Here is a 22301-nt window from a genome sequence, read left to right as displayed (position 1 = left end):
CCGTGAGGAGGCTGTGAAAGTAATCCACCCTGCTGCTGATAAAAGTTTAGAGAATAAAACTCCTGACCAGGTTAGGTTCATAGTAAGTTACCATGGTAGTTACTTCTCTTTCAGAAACAAGCTAGACTTAGCCTGCTTTCTCGAGTTTGACAAACCTGCCATTTTGAAGCAGAAATCCCAGAGTTTCTCTCATTTCAGGGTTAGCATACTCTGAGTTTTTCACTTAACCTCCTTTCTGAAACGGGACCCAGGTCTGTTTAAGAAACTAAACTTAAATATACTTTTAATCCACAACCTTGGCAAATGCTTACATTCATGACAACAAAGAGAAATGTTGTGTGTTGTATTGTTCAAGTAAATGATACTGGATACAGCAAAATTGTTTTTCCTCTGCAGAAATTATAAGCAGCACAAATTTGCTTAGAACTTTTTAAAGATTTTTTTTCAGACTGTGTAAGAGCTGCTTTGTTTAGGCTATATTTACTTGACAACATTGTCAAAAAACAGTTTGTGTTTTCCCATATCAGTGAAAACTACCAAAAAGCTGTATATGCCAGGCCAGTAGATGGCACTATCACCTTGATCATAAACCTAAATCGAAGATTAGCTCTTTGTGGGCTTGTTCATCCCAGGTCTCTTTTTAAAACACCCTTTAAAGACTGATTGTCGCCATAGTTGATTGTAATATTTTTGTAAAAATCTGCACAAGAGGTTTGGACTTGTGGGGCTGCACATCGTTGGATTTGTTCTACAGTGTTTTGGCTTTCAGCAGTGCCATTTATATGACACTGAACTTAACCTAGCTTCATTTCACACGAAAAACTGGCCTGAAGCAGTTTTTATTTCAACTTCATCTATGTTAAGCTGCTTTGACACAATCTACATTGTAAAAGCGCAAATTCTTGAGCAGTACCTGCACAACCATGTACTCTACCAGTGTTGTATATGTTTGTTTACACTTGCATTTTAAATCAACACGAACTGTGCATGTCTACATATCTAAAACATACTGTGAATACACATGGCATTGCTTAAAGTGTTTTTTAAAGATTACCGAATTGGTCAGCACTGATTGCCTACTGGGATATGTGCTGACATAGAGCACAGCAGTGCTTCGGGTGTCCTGAGTTCAAGTCCCAACTTACGGACCTTTCCTGATCTCAGCCCCCTTTCTCTATCGAACTTCACTTCTTGTCATTCCTGTTCCTGTATTGGGTGTTTACACGAAAAAAAAAAGCATTTTCAGTACCCATATTACATTTATTATGTAAACAAACAGACCAAATGCGTAAAAAGATTTAATTTTACAATATTTTTGAAAGAAGTCTCTTGTGCTCACCAGGGCAGCACTTATTTGGTAAAGACAAAAAAATGAAGAAAACAGAAATATTGTTTGTATTATTACAATATAAAATAACCGTGTTGTATTTGTATTGTTAAAAAAAATTGTTTGTCGTGTGACGGTAAGGCTATGTTTCAGTGTCACATGACCTTTCAGAAATCCTTTTAATATGCTGATTCGCTGCTTGTTAAGCTGCTTGCTTAAGGTTATGAATATTTTAAACCATTGTGCTGGATGCAACTAATTTTGGCTACCATGATAAAGTCCTTTTTAGGATTTGTTGAGTTTATTTGGCCTGATCTCACGAGGAAACGTCTGTTTAGTGGTTAAAGGCTGATTTATACTTCTGCAGCGTGTGCATGGTTGCATAGCCCTCGCAGTGGCTGACGCCAACGTTGATGCGCACGTCAAAAAATTTAAAACTACATGTTGCAACAATGCATAGCGCAAGCGCTGTGATTGGTCGGCTTGGTAACGCTCAGGATTGCGGGCAATGCAGAGAGCCATGAGCTGATGAAGCGAGTGTTTACAAGTGTCGAGTCCAGTGACGGAGCTTCAGATAGAACTTTTTGTTTTGTGTTTACCTTATGATTAAAGTTGTTACACGTTCGCTGGTTCCCGCCTCTGAATGAGCGAGTTTTAGCTACTTTTAGCGTTCTGAAAAAACATAACCTTGAAGAAACTCGTCATTGAGGAACATAAAAACCTACTGTCAGCTAGCATTTCAAAATTGTTATTGTAGAGCAACACACAGCGCGCAGAAGTTTTTGTTTGCAATTTTTGCCATAATTTTTGTGACACTTATTTCTACCGATGAAAACGAAATAAAAATTAAGCGATGATGACGACAATTATAATATAAATACACTTGAATTTTCGTTGACTAATAAATACGAGACAAGAACATGATTGAGGGACTTTTTTTGGAAAATATCCAATCAGAATTAATCTTGGTGACACATGACACATACACACACATTTGAAAACTAACTGATCCACAGTATACGCAGGATGCGATACATTACATTAAAATAAAGGGTTTGCTAAATAATCATACAATCCTGCGTTTTCAGATGGCTACTGTTCTTACATGTGGATTGATTGCCAACGCGTAGCTTTACAATGGGAAAGCTATATTCCATATTGTAATAGGACAGTTTATTTCATTTTAAGTTTAAGAGTATTTTGCATAAACAAATGCATAAAATATTTTAATTAAATTACATTAAATTAAACCAAATATATTTTAGTCAACTAAATCTAGAGTAGATTTAGTCGTTTAAAATTTTATGAAATTTAGTCAACAAAAACTAGAATGATTGAGAAGACTAAAATATAACTAAAATGGACTTTTAGTCAAAAGACGAAGACTAAAATTAAATTTAAAAATGCTGTCAAAATTAACACTGGTCACGCCGATCGCTCGACACAGTAGTATAAATCAGCCTTAATTTTTTAATAAGTACAGTAGTACAAAAATGTACGATTTTAAAAAGGTGTGGCACCCAACCCCACCCCTAACCGCACCCATCACTGGGGGATAATCAAATTGTACTAAATTATATGAATGACATCATACATTTATATGAATTAACCAATAAATCATAAAGTTACGAGTTGCTGCGAGATTGTGTTGGTTAATTATATTCAATTAATTAAATATTTCATAATAAATCTCTTTACTGTCACTTCTGACCACCTTCACTAAATAAAAAATATTCATTTACACAATAAACAAAGTCTATCCAAGACATTCCCATTTACCACAGATGAGAACCCTTGTGTCCTGTGGCTTCCATGCGAGAAGGCGAGAGAATAGTTAATGAAAGGAAGCTTTCTAGACGTTGCTGGTCGATGGGAGTCCACCATGAGTGTCAACAGGTCAGTCTCGTTCATTAAAGCCCCTCCGCCTTCTCCCCGTTCCCCTGTTCCCAGGCTCCGCTCATTCCTGGGGGCCCCTTTGGCTCCATTGTGTGAGTGTTTTTTCGAGAGCGTGTGTGTGCGCCGAGTGCATATCCAAGGCAACCTTTGTTGGCAGTCGGCAGCTTGGGTTTTGCATTTGCAACACAATGCAGTTAAAGGGGGGACTGTCAGTGGAAAGACAGAGGAGGGGGAGAAGATTGGCTAGTCTGTGAGAAGGAGGTTTGGGAATAGTTGCTTGATTGAGCAAGTGTTTGTTTTGAGTGTGTGTGGGACTCAGACGTCGTCCTGTAGACACAAGCGTCTGTCTCAGAAAGTGAAGGAGCGCAGATTTAGGTTTATGCATAGTGGCATATGACTAGGATGAGGAGTGAGCCTTGAAAAAGTCAACTGAGCCAACGTATTCAGTGGTGCGCTCTGGAATACTGATAAGTATCGGAATGAGGTTTAGATTTGCATGCGCATACCTAGAGACGTCTTGGCAATCATGATTTCATAGCATCATCTACTAAATATATCTTACAACAGTTTCGTATTTGGTTAGAGAGAATAATAAATACAGTTTTATCTTTAAAGTACACAGTCAAAGGTTTGTACCAGTTTTTTTTTGTGTGTGTGAAGAAATTAAGACAATATTCACCAAGGATGCGTTAAATTAATCATAAGTGACAGGAATGACATCAAGTACGGTTACATATACATTTACGTATTACAACACTCGCGCACAATAGACCATCGGATTCAGTCGTTTCATAAAAGACGTACCGTGCTTCTTTTTTTCTTGACCGGGAAAAAATAAGGCAGTGTGGTGCACCTCGTGTTTTGGGAACGGAAAGGCACATTCGCTGTGATCGGCACCTGATGTGCAACAGATTTGTTAACAGGTGGTATGGTATGTTTAAAATGTTAGCACTATTAAGGGCACCTATGGTGAAAAATCTACTTTGGACAGACATGTGTGTAAGTATAGTGTATAGACAGTCATATTGCGGTGATATAAACACACCCAGTCCTTTTTTTTTTCAATTTATTAACATAAAAACGGTGGACCAATTACAGTGGTTTTTAGATCGACCTCAATTTGACGTAGGAGTACTGTCTCCCCGCCCACCAATATTGATTGACAGGCACGGGTCACCATATCCTCAGTTTGTTGTTTCACGTCCGCCATTTTCAGCGTGTGAGTCAAAGCCATGTCACTAAAGAAACACCCCTGCTCTGTTTTTAGATGTAAGGCTCATTGGGCTCAACACAAAATCAGAATTCACCGCATGATCGATGTAATCGGAATTATTGTTTGTAACTTAGATTGTTTGTAGGTAGGTTTGCCAACTAGTGTACCTTTCATTGCGTCTACCTTAAACTTTAGCCATTTGCATTTCTCGCGGTCACAGAAGCTCTCTGTGAGTGTGATCGTAACTAGGTGCAGCGCCTTACGTGAGTGTCGCTCCATTGGAAATAAAATAACAAACTTACATCCAGGTTGCACACCAGAAGTGACGCTCGGCGATGCATAACGTCGCGCCACGCAGCGCCATTCATTTTAGAATTTTAAACATAGGTTTCTATCAGGGTACACACAACGGCGCTTCAAGTCGGCGGCTGTCCCCTGCGCCCAGCCACGATTCGGGACACTTCATGTTTCTGCTGCGCCACAGAGCTCCATCTGAATAGTTTCATTTTAAATAACATGCGAATGTCCGTGTCTGGTGTGCAGTGTCGTGGATCTAAGCAGGTCATCCGGTGCCTCAGTCAAAGTTAATTCAGTGTGTGTGGTTATTAGTCTCGTTGTACAAGCTCGGAACTTTAAACTAGCACACAGTTGGCTGTAAAACTATACAAAGACAAAAGTTATTGTTTACTCTCTGCTTGGTCTGTGTCCTACTCGTACATGTACAGCTGAAGGGTGATCCTCTCACTCATGCTGCTTCTCTGTCTGACTGTTGCCAAACACAGAGCTCTTGGCTCCGCCCCCTTGTTACGTTGGGCGGGAATTTGAAACAAATTTTAATGTGAAGCAACACACCCCTAAAACAGCGACCTGTGTACTGTACACACACCCAAAATAACACTTTATAACACATTATAATAAAAAATCTGAACAGTATATTTAACTCAACCTAAACTGGCACACTCAAAAGAACCATACTATTCACATTAAATCATAAAAAAGGGGTAAACAATGTGCCCTTTAAGGTTATCCAGCGGTACAGTAACACGTGCAACCACACATGCCTACAGACGTGTTTTACCAAAGAAGCAAGATGAAAGAAGGATGTTGCTTGACACAGACGAGTTGATATTAAACCAGCGCTGATGCTGATGGCCTGGATCTGCGTCATAAACTCAACAAATAGGCTAATGATGATTTAGTGTACAACCAGCAAACCAACCTTTTTTCCATTTGGAAAATTACAGTTATTAGTTGTAGTTAGGGTTGTAACAATATACCGGTATGACGGTTTACCACGATTTGAACGTGCACGATTATCATACCATGAACAATTGCATATCAACGGTTTTAACCCTTAAAGACCGAGACAGCCGCCCGCGGCTAAAAATAAGTATTGCTCTTAAATGTTTAATAACTTTTGATCCGCTGATCCGATTCATACAATTCAAAGATTGGCATAAAGAAGAGAGTCTCAGCTTTCCAGTGCTGTATCACATAACGCGGACTTTCAGAGGCTCCGGAATCAGTGCGGTTACGTCATCAACATTTGACAACGCTGATTTGACAAAGACACGCTCGTCACTGTGTCTCCGGACAAACCAGACATGATACATTGATGCATTGTCCCTCCTCCATGCCCAGATTGGTTCAAACTCGCTATATCACAACCAATAAGCATAGGTTTCGCTTTTGTTTGTGGACCAAGCTTTTTGAACAACACGGAATGAGAGATAGGCATGCATTTATGCGCGGCTAAATAAAACGCAAAAAAAAAAGTTTTGCATGAAATAATTCTCATACTAAGTACTTTTGCATGCACAGCAGCACAGAAACATGACAAAACAGTGACACAGCAAAGACGAACTGCTGCTCTTGCTGTTTTCAAAAGACACAAATGAAGGTGCAGCTGTTTGTCTGCATTGCAGACAACCATATCCAAATCCATATCGATAGACAACCATATCCATGCTGGCACATAAAACCTAAGGATGTTCCATATTGAATCTAGTTTCGTTATGTAACTATTTATAGTATAGTAAATATTTATATCTATTTTTTACTGAGGATTTGCACCATGTTTATTTGGACTTTATTTGGACTTTGACACATTATTTATTATTTTCTTATTTTTTTATTTGTTCATTGTAAGTGGTGTTGTTTATAGTAACTAAAAAATATATTATTTGGAAAAAGTCAAATTTGCTTCACTGTTCTATTATTTTGTAACATTTGTAACATACCGTATACCGCGAAACCGTCAAACCGTGGTATTGTTTTAGACGATTATCATACCGTGAAAAATTCATACCGTTACAACCCTAGTTGTAGTATCCATTTTTAAAATAGCCTACATAATTTACGAGTCAAACAAATCCAAAGTTTTGCTTGATTTTTGCATAATGACAAACTGAGGCTTTCATTTTATAGCACATTTTATGCAAATTAATGCAATATCACATATAAACAACAAAATTGATATATGCTATAGTAGCCTATACGTTACGAAAAGTCAACATCCTGCATGAGCCTTGGCATTGTTTTTCATCACATGCAGTGCGTGCACATGAAAGAGGAAATAAAAACACAAGCACATGGTAAAATCAGATGATCAAGACATAATCTTTAATCTTTTATGACTTGTATTAAAAATGTTGACAGAGGCTTGTGATATAAGAATTAGAGTGGAGCTTTAATTGAATGCATAGGTCTATTTTCTGTGGAGCGATCGATTTAAGGTAGCCTGATATTATAATTTGACGGGGAAAAAAACATGATTGGGGTAAAAAAGGATTCAATCAGTGTTTTTGTTTTATAATCTAAAATTGTAATTTAAGTGAAAATATTTAGGGCAGGCCAGTTTATTTTATTCTTTTTATTTATTTTATTCATTATTTCTATGCTGTTGGGCACACTGCAGGTGCGTGAAGATGCTCTGTTGTTAATATGTTCGCATGTTAAGATAAATCAGTATTTTAAAATGCTATTTTTAATGTGTCAGACACAAAATAGACACGTCAATTATCTTTTTAATTAAATATTAATTTAATATTGATCTGACCAGTTAACTGTTAATATTCGATAAGTGAGAAAATTAATCGAAATGAGCAAGCCTAAAAATAATACACTTTGCTTAAGAAGCAAATATGCATTTTAAAATCTTTTAAAAAGATCTTGTGACACCGAAGACTGAAGAATGATGCTGAAAATTCAGCTTTACCTTTATAGGACTTCATTACATCTAAAAATACAGTTGAATTCGCAATAATAGTTAACACTACTGCTGTATTTGCTTGATCAAATGCAGACTTGGTGAGAATAAAAAGCTTTATGCTTTATGTAACCGTCTCCAAATTGTATTCACACTTAATTACATTGACATCTGAAAGTCTGAACCTGTTGAAAGAAAGATGTCATTTAAATTAAAAGCCTTGACATTTCAATCTTTAAGAAATTTTTTAGATGTTTGCACTTTTTCAAGGTTATCCAGCATGAATAGGAATACATAATATTACAAAATTATATTACATTTCACCTTAGCCTCACATTTCCACTTTTGGACTGAATTTCCAGATTTATCTCTTTTTCTTTAAAGGAAGGAACGTTCCAGATTAAACACAAATCTATTTATATAGATTGAAGTCTATATTTATTATTACAGATTCTATCAGCTCATCCTTCAGCAAATATCAAACTTTAACTTAAACATTAGCATATGCAAATCTAGTGTGCTAGTGGAAAGAATTAATATGAAGGCTAAAGGACTACAGATTATTATTGTAACTGTGCTGTTTTTGGTAGCTAGAAAACAATTTATAAGCTTTAAATTAGTGTGTGTGGTGATCAACAGTGTTAAAGATTTAGAACATTGAGCATACTTTAACAGGCCTCAAAAGGTTTAAATATTTCGTCCACTAGAGGGAGATAGAAACTTTTCCTCTGCATGTCTGGAGAGTCTGGGAGATGTTAGACCCATCCCAGTCAACTGTGACACCGGTCCAATCCCAGTCATTTACTATTGAGTATCTGTTAGGTGGACACTTCACGACAAAAGGTGTCCAAATTAATCAAGTGTATGCAGAGTTGTTGTAAAAAGAGTTTTGTAGCTACAGAGTAATTTTGACATAACAATTATTGATATTATTGGCAATTTTATTATAGCATCTAAATATAATATAGTATAATAGCATATTACCAAAGAATGTTTTGTGCTTAAACGGCTCCAGAAAAAATGAAGAGAACTATATTGTCTGTTTTCTGTTTGCCATCACTTGCATTTTATTTAAAAAAAAAATTATATTCTTGATTGAAAATTTGTTCTGTGAAAAGAGTTCTGGAGTAATTCTGATATAATTGCTGAAATTATCAGCAGTTGTCTCTTTGTTTTATTGCTGAGCTACAAAAAGCCAAATTACATCAAATTATTTGATTAAATGCTGTAAACAAATCAGACTTTTAAAGTGTAAATACTGTCAGTAAACTGCACAAGACATCTGCGAGCAAATCAAAGTAAGCTTGACTACTGTATTCAGCTTTGATTTTGTGCTATAAATGGGTTTGTTTATCTTTTACTGTAATAAAATCATTATAAAATGTTAAAAATGATACTGCAGTTAAGATGATTTAAAGCAACGTTTTCTAGTAATTTTAAAATATTATTTGGTATATATTCAGCCCACACCCTTCAATCAAGTTTGCATTTTAGCCCTTTATAGGAAAAAGTTTGGGCACCTCTGGCCTATATTATCCAATCAATATGCCTATTGACCTTCTTTTTCATTGCGGAAGTGTGTCGTTTTTGCGATTTGTTTTATAACATCCGATTCAATCGCCTATGAGAACTATACAGACAAAGCAGAATCAAATAGTTGGAAAATATTCAGTTTGCAACATCAAGCAGCAGAACGAGCTGTTTTTAATGTCTAAAAATGAATGGAGGTGAATGAGACTGGAAGTCTCGAGCCAAAAGATTCAAATGGCTGCGCCCGCTCATACTCGAAGAATAAGGTAAAAATTATCCAAGAATGTTTTGTGTTGTTTAAATGACTCCAGAAAAAAATAAATAAAGAGAACCTATATTTTCAGGGTTTTTTTTATTTGCCATTAGTAGGTACCTGTAAAAGGAGTAGAACGTTTTGATAAAACACTTGCATTTATTTTAAAAACTATTATATTCTTATTTGAAAATGTGTAGACATGTTATTATCAGTTGTTTGTAAAATAAAACACATTATATTTCACTCAAAAAAGTGCATCTATCAATTGCAAATGCAGAGTTTGTCACTTCAGTTTATGTTTTTCCTTTTCAACCATCTCCATGTCAGAATTAAAACGTGGAATTTTGAGTAAACAAGAAAAATATATATTTAAATAATTAACTGTCATTTGGTTGACGAACTAGTCTGTTTGTGGCTGTTTAGCTGGTGATGAACACGATTAGCAATTTTTTTTCAGCAGTCAGACACCCCATTTGTTCTTTTTTCCATCACCATAACCTGCCATTTCTCAGCAGCAGCACAGTTTTCAACTTCAGCGCTGTTTTCACTTCTTCTTTCAGTTGTGTTTTTTTTTTTTTTTTTTTTTTTGAGTTGGTTTGCGTTTGTCACTGGCATCTGGTGGAGACAGGGCTTCCATATGGCTACTGTAGCTGGACAGTAATTAAGCCTGACGTCATTCACGAGAAATCTCTGCCTAATATGAACTTTCACCTTTAAACCTCCTTGATCTTGTTCAGGCACACTTGAAATGGACAGTGAACAATCATTAACAGATTGTACTGTCATTCTCATTGAGCACATTTTTATTTTAGTTAATCACTACGACTATCTTCTATATTGACTATATATCTTCTTGATATTGGAAAAATCTGACATTGCGGTATTTTGTTTTCCTGCGATATACAGTTAAAGTCAGAATTATTAGCCCCCCTTTGATTTTATTTTTTAAATAGTTCAAAATGATGTTTTACAGTGCAAGGAAATGTTCACAGCATGTCTGATAAAAATGTTTTCTTCTGGAGAGAGTCTTATTTGTTTTATTTTATCTAAAATAAAAGCAATTTTTAATTTTAAACACCATTTTAAGGTCAAAATTATTAGCCCTTTTAAGCCAATTTTTTTCAATGGTCTACAGAACAAACCATCAGTATACAACAACTTGTCTAATTACACTAACCTGACTAGTTAACCTATACCTAGTTAAGCCTTTAAATGTCACTTTAAGCTGTATAGAAGTGTCTTGAAAAAAATCTAGTCAAATATTATTTACTGTCATCATGGCAAAGATAAAATAAATCAGTTATTAGAAATGAGTTATTAAAACTATTATGATTAGAAATGTGCTGAAAAAATTCATTAAACAGAAATTGGGGAAAAAATTAAACAGGGGGGGCTAATAATTCTGACTTCAACTGTATATTGTGATATGAAAATATTTTCACCAGATGAATCGAATAGCTCTATTTGGAAAGTTTTCATTCAGTCTTTTTCTATTCAGTGCGTTTACATAACCAGCCAGCCTGTCTCATTCCAATGTTATGTGTCCCAAATTACAGAGTTTCTGGAATAAAACATTTCAAGTTTTTTTTCAGTTACATTAGACATTCCAAGTGAACCAGATCATATAATAGTTTTATTTGGAGTTTACGAAGAATTTTTGAGACTTACATGGGTACAACAACAGTTTGTGTCATATGGGTTGATCTCTGCCAAAAAACATATCCTTTTGTTTTGGAAGAAAAAAGAAGTTCCAACTCTTAAATTATGGCTGACAGAGTTAACAGGTACACTACATCTGGAAAAAAATCAGATATACCCTAATAGACAAGGTTTTGTTATTTGAAAAAAATTGGTCCCCTTTTATTTCCTTTTTACAAACTTGTGATTAATGTTTACTATGCCTTTAGTACCTACATTTATTGTTGGATAGCACTGGCGGGTGATTGGTGGGGGAATGCATGTTTATTATTAATTTTGTATAATTATTTTTATCACTGTTTGTTAGCTTTTTTATTATTTATTTTCTTTTCAAATGTCTAATTGTTAAAATGTAAGTTTTAGGTTTATGTTTTTTTTTTTTTTAAAAAGTGTATTTTCAAGTAAATGTCTGCAAAAATTTCTAATAATAAAATATTGAAACCAAATAAATTACAAGCATATACATTAATAGAATAGAGCAAAGATAAGTCAAATAAACAGTGCTTTATAGTTTTTTGGAGAGTCGGTATTCAGGTTCAGACATTGAACAATCAAACATGAAATAACATGGTCATCATTGTATAAATGATTTAGAAACAATAAAATCTTTATCTTTTAATCTTTAATATAAAATCTAATCCTGAGATGTCACTATTACGACACTGAAAAAAAAACACTTAACTTTTCCATTTCAAGTGATTGTATTTGATTATATTTGGTAGTAACTTTCACGTATGTGGATCAAAAGACTTTGTTGACGCAAAAATTAAAAGTTCTGTTGTTAATTATTCAACCTAATATTGTTTCAATGGCCTGAGATCTTAATTTATCATCAGAATACAAATTGCACCGTAAAAAATGCAGGTTTCATTCATTCATTTTCTTTTCAGCTTAGTCCCTTTATTAATCAGGGGTCGTCACACCGGGATGAACGGGCAACTTATCCAGCATATATTTTACGCAGCGGATGCCCTTCCAGCTGCAACCCATCACTGGGAGACATCCACTCATTCACACACCAATATAGTTGAACCACTGGTTCAGTAAAGTCACATGGAATGTTTTGACAAATTTTTTTTTGTGATTAGCAGTACAACCGTTTTCAATGCTTATATAATAAGAAATCTGAACATCATAATTTCTGAAGAATCACGTGACACTGAAGAATAAATAATAATAATGCTGAAAATTCAGCTTTGAATGCCAAAAATAAACCTATTGTAGAATACAGTATTTGCTGTATTTTTTATAAAATAAATACAAGGAGGCGCCACAGTGGCGCAGTGGGTAGCACAATTGCCTCACAGCAAGAAGCTCACTGGTTCGAGTCCCAGCTGGGTCAGTTGGCATTTTTGTGTGGAGTTTACATGTTCTCCCCGTGTTCGTGTGGGTTTCCTCCGGGTGCTCCGGTTTCCCCCAAAGTCCAGAGACATGCGGTATAGGTCAATTGAATAAGCTAAATTGTCTGTAGTGTATGAGTGTGAATGGAAGGGCATCCGCTGAGTGAAACATATGCTGGACAACTTGGTGGTTCATTCTGCTGTGGCGACCCCTGATTAATAAAGGGATTAAGCTGAAAAGAAAACGAATGAATGAATAAATACAAGAAACACTATATGATAATCATTCGCATTAAAACATACCATAATATTAACTCTTAAAAATAACAAAACAAGCACAATTTTGTCGTAACGTCAACAAAAGTGCTTGTTAATGGGATTTAAACAAACAAGCTAAAAAGTAAAAAGGATTGTGAACGGATCAAGGTTGATGGTCTCGTCAGTGAGATTTTTATTTGTTAGCAAAACCTCATGACGTTAGCGCTTCCCTGCCTCCTGCCCTCTCCACCTGTTCCCCGGTTCTCCTTCATCTTTCATTGCTCTCTTCGTGATCGTCAGTAAGTGGCTACATCTGGCCGCTCTTCGATTAGGCGAGTTGTGCTTACGCCTGCAGCCATATGGGTTTTGTGCTAATACGGCTAGATTAGCTTGGAGCAAACGTGACTGAAGATTTGCCGGTCGCCTCCTTTCACCCCCACAGCGCATTTTAGCTCTCTCCTTTTGCTAATTTTTCCTCTTGATGTTAGCACTGTGTACCTTCACACCTTGGCGTGAAGGCATTAGCTGTTGCTGGCACTGCACGGATCTGGGTCTCGGTTGAAGTGGCATGTACATGCAAACAGCGTGCTTGATCTTAAATGTGGGTGTGTGTGGAGTCTTGATCTGGAACGGTTTATTTATTAAGGCCGTGGACTGACTACCACAGCTGTTCAGGACAGAAGTCTTGGTTGGGGAATGATTATGACATCATCATCATTGTTTGTCCAGATTTCGTTATTACAATCATAAAGATAAACTCTGTTACCAGGAAGATGATGATAACTTCTGCTTTCAAAACATCTACATTGTGATTAAATTGTTTTAGAATTTGTCCAGGACTTATTTCAGAATAATATTAAGCCAGTTTTGGGGTTATATAATTTTTTAAGTATGTTTTTAATGTAATTTTCATGCATTTTCTCAGCCATTTTATTTAGATATATTTTGAAAAACATATTGTTTTATATATTTATTAAAAAAGGACTATTATCTTGATTATTTTGTGAGAAAAGCTTTGGAAATGACTACTACAAAATAAAAACCAATACACTGAGATCCTATATGGTGAGATAATTGTGCAGAGGAAATGTTCATTTTAAAGCGAGATGGATTTTGATTTATTTATTTATTTTGGGAAGGTTTAAAGGGATAGTTCACCCATTAATGAAAATATACTTACCATTCGCTTTCAAAACCCATGTCTGTCATTGTAGAAAAAAATACAATGGAGGTCTATGGGTGCCAGCGACCAGCTTTCAAAATATCATCTTTTGTGTTAAACGGAAGAAAGAAATATGTATTTAAAGGAACTCTCCACATTTTAAAACTCACTGGAGTTAAACAGTTCAGCTGATCTCATGGCGGGAGCACTTTTAGCTTAGCATAGATCATTGAATTAGATCATAGATATATACATTAGATGTCGCCTGGCCTATTGTTGTCTATTGGACGGAATGCGTCAATAGCGCCACCATCTTGCTACAGGGTAGCGATCCTTTGAAATGAATGCGGGACCAAGCTGCAGTGGAGGACTGTGGCCATCCAAAGCCAGAGATATACACGTATATCTATGATCGGGAGTTTTCCTGGATGTTAGTATGTAATTTTTTTTTATCTAATTACGAAAATTATAATTTTACATCACTTTTCTACATTGATGGATCAGTGACCGCACGGGCATTCCAGACAAAAAGCTTGTGTTTGTGTGTACAGAAATGTACTATTCGCCCTCCCTGTTAAATTTGTTCTAATCATGTCCTGAAACACAGCTCCTCTCCTGCTTTCACTTCTCATACTGACGGAGGGAGCGATTCGTTTGTGAATGAATCCCCCGAACGACTCTTTCACTAACGTTAGCCGACAATAATACAAGTTTCTGGCAGCGCAGCATCTCGTTGTCATATTTCTTTTGCATTGTTTGCTGATTTTATTCAACAAAACTAGCATAAGCTGAGTGTTTAGTGCGAGTTGGAGCTGCTTTGCCTCATGGTGAATGCAGTAAGTGACTGTTATCATTAATAACGTTAACTTACCTGATTAGCACAAAAGTTCAGAACATACAAAAACAGAAAAAATACGTAATATTACCTATGAAATGTTCTGCCTTTGTGCTTCGTTTCCTTTGTTTGCTCGTTACTACACCTATAGACAGCGCTAAAGTCCCGCATCTTCACGTAATAACACTGTCTTGACTAGTGCGGTTGAATGACATTTGTCCTGCGAGCACTGAACCAATGTGGCGGCGCTATTGACGCATGCTCAGGGTCCCTATGCGATATCTAGTGTATATATCTATGGAATTAGATTAGACCATTAGCATCTCGCTTAAAATGACAAAATGAGTTTCTATATTTTTCCTATTTAATACTTTAAAAGCTTTTAAAGAAGTGGTGTCCAAACTCGGTCCTGGAGGGCCGGTGTCCTGGAGAGTTTAACTCCAACCCCAATCAAACACACCTGAACCAGCCAATCAAGCTCTTACTAGATATACTACAAACTTCCGGGCAGGTGGGTTGAAGCAAGTTGGAGATCAACTCTCCAGGACATCAACCCTCCAGGACACCCCTGTTTTAAAGCTTAAGGTCTCTTCTGTAGTTACACCATGTACTAAGAATGATTGAAAATGAAAAGTTACCGACTGGCATGGTCTAATCTGGTTCAGTGATTTATGCTAAAAATGTAGTGACGAAAGTAGAAATGTAGTTAACAACATTTCTCAGTAGTGAGGCGGTAGCGTCAAATCATTGATGTCTGCTATCTCTCTTAGTTATTAAATCACAAATTTCTTTTTAGTAGAGAAGCTGTTTTTTTAGTCAAGTAGCACAGTAGCGTTCACACAAGCCAGAGTTTATTTCGTTGACGACAAATGTTCGTCTTAATTTTCCTGACAAACAAGTTTCTACAGATGAAAACTAAATAAAAATTAAGTGATGATGATTATGAAAACTATAATAAAAATAAACTGACATTTTTATTGACTAATAAAAACGTGACGAGATTGTGACATTTAGAAAGTAACTGGTCTAGAGTAGACTCTGGATGCAATTACATCATTTTCCATTAGGACGTCTGTTTGATTAAACTATGTATAATGAGATGGCAACAGCTGAGAAATAAAGAAAGATTCTGGTTAGATGTCAAGACAAAAAGACTTTAAATTGTATGGGGAGGAAATAGTTAATAAAAACAATAAAACTATAATGACATCAGCAGAATCTTTCCGAAATTCATGCAAAGGTAAACTCGGATCTTTTTTATTAACCCAAGTGTGTGCTTTTGCTTTATTGAAACGGAAAAGCCTCTCGCTAGAGTAGATTTAGTCGACTAAAATCTCATGAAATTTAGTAGACTAAAACTAAAATGATTCAGAAGACTGAAATATGACAAGAATTAAAATGAAATTTTAGTCAAAAGACTAAGACTAAATTAAAATTTGCTGTCAAAATTTACACTGACACAAGCTACATTTACCGATCGTGGATTCACAGAGCTGTGAGGCCTGTGTCTAGCCAATAAAAGTAAATCTATATGATTGCGAGAGTGACCATTTCTTCTTCATGATTTATGATGGTCAACAACAAACTTTTTGGAGTGTAACTGCCAACTTTCACTCCAGTCAATGACGTCTCCAACCAATTTTTATTTTAAATGTCTTTTGCTAGTTGACTTGGTTTTAAATTTGTAGTTTGTCCTGCAAATGTGCCCAAGTGCATACACATACAAACAATAGCAATTCATAGTATATATTTACTTTATACTAATTTATAGTAAATGGTAATGTTTTTGAACTACACAATAGTGAAGTACTCAAATTAATTTGTTGTAGTACTTTTATTATTATTATATACACACAGTTTACTGTAGTAAAAGCTAAAGTATACTATGATAATTACTATTAGTTCACGATAGTAATTCAGTAATGAAGAGTTTTAAATATATACACAATACAATGCTTATTCCTAAATATCTCCATGTACTTTAAATTACTATAGTATTTTAAACGTGTAACACCTGGTTTTATTGGAATTTTTTTATTTATTTATTTATTTATTTTTGCTTTTATACTGTATACTATAGCTTCTGTTTGGTTCAGCATATTAGTTGCAGTAAATAACTAAATTGAACAATTCTGCCACATGTGTTTCAGTGACAGTTTTATTTATCACTAAGATATGATTGACTTGTTTTTAAGTTTGAAAATTTAAATTGCAAAAATAGTTTACATGTAGATGAGCTAGTTTTGTCAAGTAGCTTTTAGCTTAGCTTGCTACATTTTGCAGGGGGTAGCTTTTAGTGTAGTTAAGCTACATTTTAAGTAGAGTAGCTAATAATAGCTTACCTCACTATAGTTTTCTAGTAGCTTGGCTAACACTATGTATAATGCTACTGTCACACCCATAGAGCGGCTAAATGGATTTAAAAAAGGTTAAAAACTGTTTAACTTTAGTGAAATCATAAAATGATCCTATTTTCAAAAACAAGTGGAGTGTTCCTTTTAAAACGTCATAAGGGACAATAAATAATGAGGTAATTTTCATTTTTGGGTGAACTATCCCTAAGATGAGCGCTATAAGTATAATTATGCTTACCTTAGCTAATTATTTTCTAGAATTCCTCTGTAATATAATGTCTGATTAACACAGTATTGAATTTGGGGTAAAATTATCACCCCTTCCCTTCCAAGCTGTTTTTTTATAGCCGGATTTATAATAATAGAGTCTAATGCATCCATATAAAAGGTTTCCGACCGGCATGGTCAAACCCGATTCAATGATTTATGCTAAGCTAAGCTAAAAAATGCTGCCGTCCCACCCAGAGAGAGACTAAATGGATTAAAAATTGTAAAAATTAACTGTTTAACTTTTAAAATGATCCTACTTTTAAAAAAGTGGAGTGTTTATTTAAAATGTCTTGAGGGACAATGAATAATGGGGTAATTTTCATTTTTGGGTAAACTGTTTCTTTAAAATGAGCGTTACATCTATAATAATGCTACTTTCAGCTTATTATTTTCTAGAATTCCTCTTTAATGTAATGTCTGATTAACATAATATTCAATTTGGCGTGAAAGATGACTCCTTCCCCTCCAAGCACAGTTCTTTATAGCCGGATATGTACTAATAGTGTCAATGCATCCATATATAGGTGTCACAGTCACTGTATACCCACTGCATGCCCATATACGACCAAAACGTTTGAACTCGTGCAGGACGCACACATGGTATAGATCGATGTGGGTGTCTGTGTATGTGTGAGCATCTACCTTGCGCGATGTGCTGGTGTGATGGAACCTTATGGCGGTGTGTCAGTGTGTGACGCTGACAGGTAATCCCGCTCTGTGACGTGGATCACCTCTTTTTCTAGCAGCTCGTCAACAGATGGAAACTGCCGGATTAGCACTATAAGAGCGACGGCTGACAGAGCGAGGAAAGACATCCTCATCCAGCAGAACAACAACCACACCCGGGATATATGTGAACAAACCTACATTGATTTCAGGCTCTAGAGAAGCAAAACAAATCACTCTTGACTGAGAAACATTCACTGAAGACGTCTGAGCGCGAGACTGAACTTTAAAGTCATTGCTATTTGAATTGGAAAGTTTTCGGTGATCCTCGGAATAGTTGAGACATGACTATTATCAAGGTCAAACAGTAAGTATTTTGGAACGTGGGATTATTAGTTGTCGCTAATTGGACTTTATAGGTCTCTATTGCTTATAACAGCCAGCCTTTGTTGATTAGTTTGTTTGTGTGTGTGTGTGTATAAAAGTAGTCAATTGTGAAATTATTAAAACATGCATATTTAAAATTAAACATGGTTACCTTCACTAGGTGAATGTCTTTGTTGGGTATGGGCTGGTGTATGATTCTGACGGTATGATGACCTCGGATTTAGATATTATGGTTTCACTGTATTGTGATTACTGCTCTTAAATATGATATTTTTTTAAATGTCTTTGTGGAAAAAAACAGTGACCATATCAGGCTAAATAATTCTAATAAATCATTGATTTCTGCTGTCATCATTAGTTTCAAAATCACTAATTTCTTTACGACTTAATAAAATACATTTTTGCATGCATTTGTTTGGATATAAAGTGAGCCACTGCACTGTTCAGATCTATAGTTGGACTATAGGATTTGTTTTTCAGATGATTTCTGAATCTTGGGTTTAATTCATGTTTATCTTTATAGTGCTTTTACAATGTAGATTGTGTCAAAGCAGCTTAAGAAGTTCTAGACTGTGGTGAGAAACAAAACTTCACTAACTGACGAAAGTGAAGGAAAAAGGCTGACCAGTAGCTTTTGATGTGGAGGGTTCATTTCGGTCTTTTCTAAAAAAACGAATTAAAATATTAGTTAAAACACATAAATGTAAATGAATAACATATACCCTAGGAACTGTATAACAGAACATTTGTGGTTTTAAACCCTTGACATTTCCAAACCACGATGAAACCGGTTATCTTCCCATGCCAAGTCTTCATTCATTTATTTTTGTTGTATGATATCTCTTGCTATCTGTTGTGCTAGCTATTAATTGGTTAAAGTGGTTGTTTACGCCAAAAAAAATGAAAACTTCCTCATTTATTCTCCCTCATGTGGTTTATAATCTTTTGAGTTTCTTTAAAAAAAAGAAGATATTTTGAAGAATGCTGGCACCAATTGACTTCCATAGTAGGCAAAAAAAATACAATGGAAGTCAATAGGTGCCAGCATTCTTCAAAATATCTCATTTTATGTTCCACAGAGGAAAGAAACTCGGATATATATATATTTTGAAGAAGTGAATGGTGAGTAAATAATGATGGAATTTTTATTTCTAACTCAAATAAATCAATCCAAAAACACAAAGAAATAAATGATAATAATATTATTAATGATAACAAATGAAATAAAATTACATATACACAAGGAATGGAATAACAGAACATTTTTGCAGTTTTAAAACCTTGATATTTTTAAACCACTGTAAAACCGGTTATTGTCCCATGCCTAGTCTTCATTTATTTATTTATTCATTTATTCATTTTCCTGTCAGCTTAGTCCCTTTATTAATCCGGGGTCGCCACAGCGGAATGAACCGCCAACTTATCCAGCACGTTTTTACGCAGCGGATGCCCTTCCAGCTGCAACCCATCTCTGGGAAACATCCACACACACTCATTCTCACACACACACACACACACACGCACACACACACACACACACATACAATACGGAAAATTTAGTCTACTCAATTCACTTGTCTTTGGACTGTAGGGGAAACCGGAGCACCCGGAGGAAACCCACGCAAACGCAGGAAGAACATGCAAACTCCACACAGAAACGCCGAGAATCGAACCAGCGGCCTTCTTGCTTTAAGGCAACAACACTATATACTGTACTAGCTATTACTTGGTTAAAGTGATTGTTCATGCAAAAATGAAAATTACCTAATTTATTCTGCTTCATGTGGTTTTAAATCTTTTGAGTTTCTTTCTAAAAAAGAAGATATTTTGAAGAATGCTGGCACCAGTTTACTTCCATAGTAAGAAAAAAGTTACAATAGAAATCAATGTGTGGCAGCTAACAGCATTTTTCAGAATAACATCTTTTTTTTTAAGAAAGAAACTCTGATATTTATGTTAAGGGTGAGTAAATGATGACAGAATTTTCATTTTTAAACTTTTCAAACTATCCTGTTAAAGGGTTAATTCACCCCCAAAAATGTACATTTAATAAGTTTAAAGGTTGACTTCTTTTGCTGTTCGACAACAAAAATAGATGTTTTGAAGAATGCTGGCAACCGGAATGATTCTTATTGAGTTATGCAGTATTTTTCCTACTATGGAAGTCGATAGGTACACATAATATTTGGGTATTTACATTCTTAAAAACCTCATCTTTTGTGTTCAATGGAAGAAACTCGACAGCGAGTAAATGATCAATTATGAACTATCCTCTTTTTAAATTGATTGCCACACAGTTAACATTGATACATGCCTATAAAAGGTACAAGTACGCAAAATACATAGTGCCAGGTTCACAATTTAACACAAAAGATTACAGTTTTCTTTTACCCTAACCCTTTTTTAAAGTACCTTGTTAGTATTGAACACAAGCTACATTTTAAATAGTAATAAATAAATATATAGGTTAAAAACGAACTATAAATTTTTAATTTATTTTGTTAGTGTTAAATGTGATTATCATTAATATATTATTAATTATCCCTACCAAAATATCACAAATGCTCAAGATTTGTCATTTTGCTGATTATCTTTTTGTGTGTGATGCCCTGGAAATGCCTGAGCACGTGTGCGCTAGTAATCTGCATATGGCCACATATGGTCAACAGGTTGCAAGGTAGTGTGAGGTTTTGATGTTGGCCTGTTGTCTGCTGACTCAGTGCCAGTTTTTGTTGGAGGCAGGCAGCAGCAGCAGGTTTGACCAAAGGTTTGACCTGGTTTACATACTGCAGCGTGACTCGGCATTTCAGCGGGTCAGTATGGGGGTAATACGCAAGCTGCTGCAGCTCTGACAACAACACGGTTATTTCTGTCGGGATCCAGATTATGATTATCGATAAGACCATTGAAGTCTGTTTGTGTGCGCACGTGCGTTTCTGATTGGCGAGCGGTTGCTTGCATAGTAGGAGCAAGATTATTATAGTTTTGCATTTTTATTGAGTTTTTATTTCAGTACTATTTTAAGAAATTGCGATACATTTCAGTTTAGTTTTAGTTTGCTACGTCAATGGTTTTGTTTTATTTAGCCCCCTTTTTTTAATTTAGTGTTTATACATTTAGTTTAAATTTTAGGGATTCTATTTGAAGAAAAGCATCCAGTTTAGTGTTTGCACAGCTTACATTCACTCTAGAGCAAACCTCTTAGTAATAAAAATAATAGTTTGAACAGACACTGAACCCAGAACCATACAAATGCAGCTTAAATTAATAAAAGTACAAATTTTAAGACGATATTTAAAATGTATGGAGTTAAACATGCCAAAAACTGGATGTCTTGGACTTTCAGAGTGCTTATTAATTCTGAAAACAATGTCTATTTCTGTTATTTATTATTTAAGTTTTATTTTATTGTTTTTAGATTTTTAACCAATAGTTTTAGTCTTTTGGTTTTCGTTTACTGAAGTAACCTTGAGTTGGGAGCTTGTGTTTCATCATGTTTTATTTCTTTCGTTTGTGTCTTTATAGAGTCCCCACCGTCCCTGTGAAGAACTTAAATGGATCCAGTCCTGTTCATCCCGCTCTGGCAGGTGAGAAACGATATGCAAATAGGGTATAAATAGTGGCTTTGATGATTAATTATAGTAACACGTTAAATTGGAAGCAAATGAAGATGTTAAAATGTAAAAATAGATGGACTGATGGATTTCTCTGCTCTCATTGGTCAGGAATCACTGGTATTCTGATGAGCGCTGCTGGACTGCCGGTCTGCTTGACCCGCCCACCTAAACTGGTGCTCCACCCTCCACCTGTCAGCAAGAGTGACATCAAACCTGTGCCAGGCCTCGGCCACTGCTGCCGGAAAACCACTAAAAAACAAGCCCGCAAAGGTCAGCAGCACATC

At 35.5% G+C, this 22301-nt stretch overlaps 1 protein-coding gene and 1 long non-coding RNA gene across 4 annotated transcripts in view; both read left to right on the top strand.

Annotated features, from left to right (window-relative positions):
• Nucleotides 1–22301, top strand: part of dtx4a (deltex 4, E3 ubiquitin ligase a) — a 58977-nt gene that overhangs the window by 29752 nt on the left and 6924 nt on the right. For 2 of the 3 annotated variants that reach the window (XM_087259829.1, NM_001127308.1), the window contains 2 exon segments: nucleotides 21926–21987; nucleotides 22126–22287. In XM_087259829.1, the coding sequence (XP_087115955.1) occupies nucleotides 21926–21987; nucleotides 22126–22287 (224 nt within the window). 3 annotated transcript variants of the gene reach the window in all.
• On the top strand, nucleotides 1879–7000 carry LOC147843085 (uncharacterized). Its single transcript, XR_015495486.1, has 2 exons — nucleotides 1879–5689; nucleotides 6759–7000. It is a non-coding gene; the product is annotated as an uncharacterized LOC147843085 (long non-coding RNA).

Source organism: Danio rerio, chromosome 7 (assembly GCF_052040795.2).
Source record: "Danio rerio strain M-AB ecotype USA chromosome 7, GRCz13ab, whole genome shotgun sequence".
Classification (NCBI taxonomy): domain Eukaryota; kingdom Metazoa; phylum Chordata; class Actinopteri; order Cypriniformes; family Danionidae; genus Danio; species Danio rerio.
The sequence above is the reverse complement of the archived record's forward strand: the minus strand, read 5'-3'. Positions and strand labels throughout refer to the sequence as shown.